Below are 10,387 nucleotides of genomic sequence, written 5' to 3'. Positions count from 1 at the left end.
CAACTGAAGTGTCTCATCTTCGTGTGCGGGTTACGGAACGAAAGCGACGAAGAGATTCGTACTCGACTTCTTTCACTAATAGAAAACCGGCCGGAGGTACGCCTTGAAGATTTAACGGAAGAGTGCCAACGTGTACTAAATTTGAAAATGGATAGCGCAAAGATAGAAAAAACACCCATAGAAAAAGTGTTAGCAGTAGCAAAGAGCAATGATCGACAAAATGGTTACGAAAATATTCAACACACACAACAGCCAAACTATCAGTATGGCCGCGCTAGAAGCTGCTGGCTGTGTGGAGGCGACCATCATGCAATAAAGTGCAATCTTAAAAAATTATAAATGCTCCATTTGCAACACTATGGGACACAAAGAAGGCTACTGTAGCTCGGCATTTCGTTGGAACGCGAGCAGAAGAAAAAGTGCGATCAGAAGCGTTACGATTATGGAAGTTGGAAGCGGGCGAGGAAGAAACATCGATGTGCTGATAAATCGAACTAGGGTGAGAATGATGGTGGATACTGGCGCAGACATAACCATCGTTAGATCGAGATTGTGGCAACAGATGGGGGAACCAGTGTTGAAACCATCAACGATAATGGCAAGAACGGCATCGGGGGAGCAGCTGAATCTACTTGGGGAGTTTACTGCTGAAATTACACTAGCCCAACAACGCGAAGATTGTGTGATACGAGTGGCCTCGGAGAACCTCTCACTTTTTGGAAGAGATGCGATGGACATTTTCAACCTCTGGAACGTACCGCTGGCAACTGTTTGCAACCAACTGTCTTCGGTGAGCATGGGTTCTAACTATTTTAAAGATTTTGAAGATCTATTTTTAGTTGAACCAGGATGCTGCAAGAAAGGAAGAATCCAGTTGGTCCTAAAAGAAGGCGCGATACCAGTTTTTCGTCCTAAGAGACTGGTGGCGTACGCTATGATGGCAGCTGTTAATGGAGAACTGGATCGGCTGGAGCGAGAGGGAATTATCACCCCCGTAGATTATTCGTCATGGGCCGCGCCTATTGTGGTAGTGCGCAAGGCCAACGGATCAATACGCATCTGTGGAGACTATTCTACGGGGCTAAACGACGCGTTGCAACCCCATCAGTATCCGATTCCGCGCCCTGAAGACATTTTTACCGCATTAGGACAGTCGAAAATTTTTAGTCAGATGGACCTATCAGACGCTTTTCTCCAAGTAGAGGTAGAGGAAAATTGCCGCGAGCTCCTTACCGCGAATACCCATAGGGGTTTATATGTATACAATTGCCTTCCACCCGGCATAAAATCTGCGCCAGGGGCCTTCCAGCAACTCATGGACACTATGTTGTCGGGATTGAATGATGTGGCCGCATACCTGGATGATATCGTAGTAGGTGGAGTTGATGAAACCACACACAGACAAAATCTGCGAGCAGTGTTTACCAGACTGCGTGAGCATGGGTTTAAGATTAGACGAGAGAAATGTACGTTTATGAAAAAGGAGATAAAGTATTTAGGGCATATTTTGGATCGTAACGGTTTGCGACCAGACCCTACTAAGGTTGAGGCTATACTCAAGATGCCGGCTCCAAAGCAGCTATCTGAGGTGCGATCCTTCTTAGGTGCAATCAATTTTTACGGTCGATTTGTACCACAAATGCGCAATCTGCGGTATCCCTTGGATGAGTTGTTGAAAAAGGAAGGGGCATTTCAGTGGACTCCTGAGTGTCAAAATGCTTTTCAAATGTTAAAACGAATTTTAAAATCGGATCTACTTTTGACACATTACGACCCAAGTAAAGAAATTATAGTGGCTGCTGATGCTTCTTCTGTAGGCGTCGGAGCGACGATTAGCCATCGCATGGAGGATGGAACCTTGAAAGTAGTACAGCACGCAGCAAGAGCATTGACAAAAGCAGAAATGAACTACAGTCAGCCAGATCGCGAGGGTTTAGCCGTGATATTTGCTGTTACAAAGTTCCACCGCATGATTTATGGGCGTAGATTCATGTTACAAACGGATCATGCTCCGCTGTTAAGAATTTTCGGTGCACGCACAGGTATACCAATTTACACAGCAAATAGGCTCCAGCGTTGGGCTTTAACGTTGCTGCTATATGATTTTAAAATTGAGTACGTGCCAACAGACAAATTTGGTAACGCTGATATATTGTCCCGACTGATAGAAGAACACGAGCACCCAGAAGAAGATTATGTTATAGCGAGCATCGAATTAGACAATGACATGAATGCTATTATAGATAACGTAACTAAAGCAATGCCGCTAACATATAGCGATGTAAGGGAAGCAACTAAAAGAGACCCTACGTTGACAAAAGTATAAAAGTACATTCAGGAAGGTTGGCCTCAGAGAAAATCAAACGACATAATACTGAGAAGCTTCCAGGCACGAAGCGAAGCATTAAGCACACTTAGAGAATGCATCTTATTTGGAGAGCGATTGGTCGTTCCAGAAGCATTGCGTAGGAAATGTTTGAGACAACTACACCTTGGACACCCCGGAATACAGCGTATGAAGTCACTGGCGCGAAGCTATGTTTACTGGCCTGGTTTAGACTCGGAAATAGTTGAGTTAGTGAAGTCGTGTCCACAGTGCGCAGCAGCAGCAAAATCTCCTCCACATAGTACGCCAATAGCCTGGCCCACTACGTCTGCTCCGTGGCAAAGAGTGCATGTGGATTATGCGGGACCAATCGATGGATTTTATTATCTTCTTGCAATCGATTCTTTCTCAAAGTGGCCAGAGATAGTGCAAACGACCAAAATCACGACTCAAGCAACGATTCGTATTTTACGTGGATTATTCGCAAGGCTGGGTATGCCGAATGTACTAGTTAGTGACAATGGCACTCAGTTCTCAAGTGCGGAATTTGGAGAATTCTGTACCACCAACGGGAAAAAACATATTAGAATCGCTCCTTACCACCCCCAGTCGAATGGACAGGCGGAGCGATTCGTAGACTCTCTTAAGCTAGGGCTAAAAAAAATCAGCGAGGGAGGAGCTTCGGTCCAAGAGTCACTGGACATCTTCTTATTGATGTATAGAAGCTCACCCAATAGGCAGTTAGAAAACGGCAAATCACCAGCGGAACTGATGCTTGGGAGAAGAATGCGTACCTGCATGGAATTGCTTCGTATACCTCCCGAGTCTGAACCAGAATCTCCCGTGCCTCAACAACGCGTTCGCTGTTTCAAACGAGGCGATTTGGTATACGCGAAGGTCTTTGCACAAAACAAATGGAAATGGAAAAAAGGTGTTATAGAAGACAGGATGGGGAAGGTCATGTACCAAGTAGTCGATGAAGAAGGAAAAATATTTCGGTCACATATTAATCAGTAAAATCCTCGTTATGATGATGATGATGATGACCCACCTCTGACCCCTACAAAGGATTGAGATGTTCGATATATCTTGCGATAATTTGGTAAAGCTACAAATATTCAAACGAGTAGATGTTTGGGAGCTGAGCAAAGCATAGAGGTATGACGAGTTATTAGCCCGATCCACACCAATCTACCAAGTTCCAAACCCGGAGTCTACTGTACGCGCGCGTGTCTCAATTCAATGTAGTCTCATTTTATTAATTTTTTTTGTATATTTATAGTTTTAAAACTTTGGTGCATTTAGAATGTAAATTAGTTTTAAAAAAATTCATCGCATTTTAAAGGACAAAAGAAAAGAATGAAAAAAAAAAAATCATCATCACCTAGAGTTGACAATTGACAATACATTTAGACTACATTAGTTCTAACAAAATCAGAGCACAATTTTCTAAACTCAGATAACGAACCAGCATTGATGATTTCCTGTGGCATTCTTTTGTAATACTGGATACCTCTGTGAAACAAAGAATTTCTGGCTCCTGCAGTCATATAGCTTGGCACTCTTGGAGCATTAGCTCCCCGTGTGGGGTAATTATGAATGTCTACTCCTCTCACAACTCTTTGCGTAAGATATGTAGGTAGACGTCTTTTTATTAGATTATCAATGAATATCATTGTCTGATACGTCACTCTTTGTTTTATGGACATCCATTGTAAGATAATTCGCATTGTAACAGAAGAGGTATAACGCCCACAATCAAGGATAGCCCGCATTGCCTTATTCTGCAGCCTTTGAAGTCGCGTGAATTGTGTTTCAGTCGCCAGAAACAAAATCGAGGCACAAAAATCTAGATGAGGTCCAATAAGTGATAAGTATAATTGTATCTTACCGCAACGGTTTACATCCTTTCTCAGTCTGCAAATAACTCCAACCTTTTTGGCCACCTTCTTTATAACGTTGTCAATATGGTCCGTAAATCTGAGTTTATCGTCAACTATCACTCCTAAATATTTTATACTAGATACAATTTCTACAGATACATTATTTATTACTAATTGAGTGGGTAGGCTAAATAGTCTTCGACACACAACCAAGGCTTTAGTTTTCTCAGGATTCAATTTGAGTTTCTTATGTTTCAGCCACCCATCCAGTGAGTCCAGATCCTGATTGAGTTTCCTAACAATATCACAATGGTCACTACCACTAATGAAGATGAGTGTGTCATCCGCAAATAAATTGATGTCGCAATGCTGTAAAACCCTTTTCATATCGTTAATATACATTAAGAAAAGTATTGGTCCTAGAACACTTCCCTGAGGTACTCCTAAGGTGTTCTCGACGGCACTTGATATTTTGTTGTTAAATACAGTTCTCTGTGTTCTGTCTTGGAGATAACTCTCGAACCATCGTAGTTCGTTGCCTTTAATGCCAAAACTCATTAACACTTGTAATAATCGTGGCCTCGAAATTGTTTCAAAGGCCCTTTTTAGGTCGAGGAATACAGCAATTGTAGTCTTTTTACCAACAAAAGCTTCCTTTCATTTTGCCAGCACTAGGTTAAGAGCCGATTCGCAAGAATGACCAACCCTATAACCCGACTGTTCAGGTATAAATAAATGATTGCTGTTTATATATTCTACTAATTGTTCTTTAACAACTGTCTCTAATACTTTTTCAAAAATATTTAATTTGTTTATAGGCCTGAATTCATTTGCAAGAACAGTTCCCGATACTTTTTGTATAGGTACAACAAGAGACTCTTTCCAGGAGGTTGGAAACACTCCTCTCGTGATCGAATAATTAATAATGTTTAGTAGTTCATGTCCTACAGTGTGAAAACAATCTAGTAGGATTTTTGAATTGACATTATTGATTCCTGATGAATTATTTAGATTTTTGACCACGTTTTTCAATTGTCCATAGGAGATAGATCTAAATTTAAATATATAGTCCGTTTCTCGAAGACTTGCGTAAGCTTCATTAGTTTGACCAATACTATGATGAATTTCCAATACGCTCTGGGCAAAGAATTTATTGAAAGTTTCAGCAATTTTCTCTGAGTCATACACCGTTGATCCATTGAATTTTATACAAGGACTATTAATAGTTCCTCTTGGATTCAGTAAAGATTTTAGAATTTTCCAAAGTTCCTTACTATTCTTTCTATTCAGATTAACAATTCTTTCTATCGTTACACTAATTCTTATACCCTTGCAAATTCTTCCAGCACATACACACCGTTTAAACGTGTCTTGGATATGAGTATCTTGATGGATGGTAACGTGGCTATAACCAGACCAGAACCGGCTCCAAATGTCTGCGCGCAACCGTCCGATTCGACACTAGCAAGCGCAGCAGCTACGTGCTCGCCAACACCGCAGGTTCCTTGTCCACCACCATCAAGAGAGATAGCCATACGTTCGGAAACATTCCCGGAAGACATGCATACCCACCGGGCACCAGCACTCAGAGATCGCTTGAATACGCGCTTGAAAAAGAACTTGAGTTGGCGAAATTATTCAAGTGATCCGTCGGGTTCCGAAGCCGAAGCAAACCCGAAGCCGAAGCAAAACCCGAACGGGGGTCTGCACGAACCTTCGTTTAATTAGTCCCCTCCCCCTTTTTTGCCAGGATTTCTTTCCGAAATGATACAGTGTACACCATTATACTATCGTAATTCGATTTATTGAATATCGAACCAACATAGAATACAAAAAAAAACACAACACTTGCACAACGATCACTGCACTTAATTCTAAATCAACGCACATAATTAAAAAAAAAAAAACTTTTTACACTCGCACAGTGAAAAAAAAACAAATTCAGCACAGCACTTTCTGCTCCTCATCGCTGTTGCTCCTGGTTTTTCTCGCTGCACTGTACGGGCCACTGCTCCAACACTACGACACAGCCACAGGTTTTTGATGTCTCCGTTCGCCGTGAAACACACATGAAATGGAAGAAAAATGATATTAATTAGAAGGGGGGATGTTGGTTGATAATTTTAATCACTTTTACTTACCTCAAATCAAACAAAACTCCATTTTTTACGGGGTTTATCCGCCAAGCGCTGAAACACCACACGAGCACCAACCTCACTGGACTGAAAGTAAAGCCTACTGCGTGAATGTGTGTATGCGCTTCTGCCAAGCCAACCGCGCCGTACTGCGTGTGTAGCCAAGTACGTGTGTGTGTATATTTGCACCACTGGACACAGAACACAAACCTCACCGCACAGCAGAGCGTGTGTCGCCAAGTGTGTGCATGTGTGTATTTGCACCACTGAATTCTGAACGTCCACCGCACCGCACCACACAGCGTGTATCGCCAAGTGCGTGGCTGTGTGTAGTATCACCGTGGACTGCAGAAAACTACCTGCACTAGAACAGAGCGCTGGTATGGTCAAATGTGTGCATGTGTGTACTTGCTCCACTGAAAGCCGGTATCGCACCAAATTTCGGGTGTCGCCTTGTGCGTGCGTGTGTGTTATTCTCACAGCACACTCGTTCATCATTTTTTCGTTCTTTCGCTTGAGCCACTCGATTTCGTTCTTCGCTGATTTTGGCAGCGCACGAAGGGGTTTCGGTTTCAACTTCCAACAACAACAACCACACGAGAAGGCTCGGGGACACTCATCAGGGGAAAATCGCTCAAATTAGAGCGAGAGACAGATAGAAAAAGTGAAAGGTCAATATAAAATCTTCGGCTTTTGACTGTTGGGTATGTACAAACCGTATTAAAGCAGGGGGGATGTTGGGGAGTGCCTTCGTGTAGACAGCCTTACAGATGCAGATGCTGCATGGGCCTCCTTCTCTCAGGTGACAGGGACTGTCACCTGGAGACGAAGCAAGCACGAAGAGGTCACTCCCCCACGAGCCGAGCCGAGAGATAGACGTGAGCGGGTCTCCGTCTAAGGATTTGTAGATTATAAGTTTCATTGTAATAGATATAAGTTTTATCATCTGAGACAGTTTATGTTTTGTTTACCGTCAAGCTAAGTTGAGAACGTAGACATAACAAAAGCTAAACTATGAACTATATCTGGCTGACTCTAGACTTCGACTTCGACTGACTAAACCTAACGAGCTAATGTTCTAACGAGGCCGCTGGTTGCTGGCTGCATTGGTCCGTTCTCACGATCGGTCTGCGTGTCGCATTACTTGCGCATGTCGCCGTTGTCCGCTCGAGGCCGGTGTAGCGTTACATCTTCGTCTGCTCGTAGCCGGTGTGGAATGCCAGCTTGCAGTCTGGTTTCTAGCGGGTCGGTCTAACTCATATTTGTTTGTTTGGGTTACAATCATTTCAATGATTTCCTCGTCGACGAATAATTGAAACACGTTATAAGTTCATATCCAAAGGCGGCAAACTTAACTGATTTTCTTCCACAAAATCAAATGATTTTTGTCAACCGGTAAATTCACTCCATGCAGTTGATTGGATTGTGCTTTTTTGTTGCGGTGAGCCCTCGGGATTTCTTTCTTCTTCTAACTCCAATTGTTGCGAAAGTCACTTAAGAAAAGGAAAAAAATGTGGATATTTCTGCTAGGAAAAAATCACAAAATTAGTTTTTATTCCTTCCTTTGACTTTTGTGGTTGTAAGAGGCCGAAGGCGCATCCTTCGGCTCTATTTATACTCTCTCTCTCTCTCCCCACCGCCATCGTAAACCGCGGTTACAAATGGAGGGCAGCTTAGCCCTATGCCCTATCCTGGTAAGCCGTCAGAAAAACCCTACAACAGTCACGAGCGTAAAAGATTTGTCAGGCTTTCTGTTTGTAAACAAACGCTGTTCACAACACCAATTATCTAAAAACATCTGGAAGTGCAGATTCGTCACAATTACAATCACTACCATCGTAATTATCAGACTAAGAATCAGAGGATACTATTCTATTTCTAGTATTCTTTTTTTGGTATTTTGATGTCTTCCTCATCGCTGCTCTGTGCTTCGATTAACTTTGACATGTTTGCTTCAAACATTTCTTGGGGTGATCAGTTAACCTTGCGCTTGAAAATCCGAAGTGCAACTAAAGTGATCAAAACAGCAGGTGCTCAACCCAGCGAAAAAAAATCATCACCTCGTAGGCAAGCACACAGTTGAACAATTGATTACAGGTAAAAAGGAGGAATTCATGTGAAATGGGGAAGAGGAAGGAGAATGTGCGCGAGCGACGGAATGTGCGCGAGAAGGAGATAATAAAGAGAACGTGCGAGAATGAGCTAAGAAGGAGAACGCGGTTACGGCGGGTAACGCGGAGCGAGAAAGAAGACGGGCAAAAACTATAAAAGCGGTGCGCGCTTTGGGGACGAGGAGTTAGTTTGGTAACGGTACGGGAACGGATACATGTGCACTACTAAACGAATGCAAATAAATCGTGTAGAACTCTATTTTCCGGTGTCCGTGTTCACTTCCCATATCACAGCTAACTTCACATTCATAGAAGTGATTTTGTCAGAATCTGATACATCCGATTCCCTTGCAAGCAGTAGTTGGAGTCGGAATATCACCGACTTTTGCGAGAGGTAAAGAAAGGGAAGGGAAGAGAGGGGAGGGGGGTTCCAAGAATGAAATTCCATGGAATTAGCCCAACAAACGACATTGTGCGACTGAGACAACAAAGAGAATTGGTGAATTTGATTTAAAAGAGAAAAAATGCAAAAGCGAATGCAATCGTTTCAAAGAGTGATTCCGTGGCCCGACGGGGCAGTTCAGTGGGCATGTATGGTGGCAGACAACGTGTTAACACAACTCGTACTAAGCTTTATCCACCCATTTGCGTATAGAGGCCCGATTTATGGGAAAAATAAACCCATTATATGCATGTTTTAAAGTAGTTCACTTAGTGCTAGTTATGCATTTCCGATGGTTTCACTATATTGAATTGTACCTAGCGTTTTTGGGTTAATGTACAATTAAAATTGTAATTGTTAAACGTTCATAGCGTACGATTTTGCAATCCTTTCAAGCAAGCTTTTTATTTAAACGTTTTGAAATACACAATAAAACAGTACTACGCATGATAAAATGGATTGAGCGAGGTAGAATCTTTACCACAGAATTAATTAGAGTCACTGGGAATCATTTGATAATTATTGATACACTTTCAACACGTGTGTAAAAGAAAACAATGATGTCTTTTGATCTGAATGTATCAATGGGCCTGATCGCGAACGATGGGCCTCATCGCGAACGAAAGTCGATAACGGAGTGGATAATTTAGCTGATTGGTTAGCAAAATTCCAATGTTATCCAATTGCGTTTTCTCAATCAGAATCTTCGCTAACCGATCGGTTTGGCAGTGGAGTGGAATGGTGTTTGCCGCCATAGCAACGTGGTTAAAAAGTCGAGCAGTGGGATATGCAGTTGAAAACTTCATATAAAAAAACCATTTCAGTCGGTTAGCCATATCTACTGCTCCACCCCAGTTGACATAACAGTGGAAAACTAAATAATATTAAAAATAATATTTAAAAGCTCGCAAAAAAGGATGTTTTATCGCTGTATGAGTTATTTGAGATGTTTTATCACTCGATTTAGCTAAAATATTATTTTTTGGAAAATATAAATTTACCTGTCTTTTTAAATAAATAATCAAAACACATAAATTTAGGTTTATAACAGGTATTTAGTTTTTATAGTTCAAGCTAAGAAATAAGAAACCAAAAAAATCCTTTTCTGCTAATGATTTTCTTTTATCCAACCTTATGTTATGGCCTTATGGCATGTTAGAATCGGTTCCGACACGTAAATGCAACGAGATTGGGAAGACCAGTATTATCACTAGGTACAAGAAATTATAAGCAACTCATATCCGTTGGAGCGGCGAGTTCCGGTCGGAATCGTTTGCGTTGTTTTGCACCTATCGAAGGTGTTGTGCCTACTTGTACCTTCCGGACTATACCTAAAAACTCAGGGTCGCTTATGGAAGGGTACAGCCCGGGAGTGTTCGGATTGACACACATCTCTATGTTCTACGCCTCGTGACAAACGTGTAACCCAATGAATTTTTTTGTTCATCCATTTAAACGAATATCTACACTTGAATAGCTTCTTTTCTGAA

General features: G+C 41.9%; 1 protein-coding gene across 1 annotated transcript; it reads left to right on the top strand.

The window, feature by feature from the left end:
- Positions 1-562: 562 nt before the first annotated feature.
- On the top strand, positions 563-9,654 carry LOC120908710 (uncharacterized protein K02A2.6-like). The gene is made up of 2 exons (XM_040320001.1): positions 563-2,042; positions 9,599-9,654. The coding sequence occupies exons 1-2, from the start codon at positions 563-565 to the stop codon at positions 9,652-9,654; spliced, it is 1,536 nt and encodes a 511-aa protein (XP_040175935.1).
- Positions 9,655-10,387: the final 733 nt, after the last annotated feature.

This window comes from Anopheles arabiensis, chromosome 2, assembly GCF_016920715.1.
Source record: "Anopheles arabiensis isolate DONGOLA chromosome 2, AaraD3, whole genome shotgun sequence".
NCBI lineage: Eukaryota > Metazoa > Arthropoda > Insecta > Diptera > Culicidae > Anopheles > Anopheles arabiensis.
Note: the sequence above shows the minus strand (reverse complement) of the source record. Positions and strands in the feature narration are given on the sequence as shown.

Coding starts and splice junctions, on each gene's coding strand:
- LOC120908710 (XM_040320001.1), top strand. CDS start 563: ATGGGGGAACCAGTGTTGAAACCATCAACGATAATGGCAAGAACGGCA. Junction 2,043..9,598: donor AATTTTCGGTGCACGCACAG/GTATACCAATTT, acceptor TTTCTCAATCAG/AATCTTCGCTAACCGATCGG.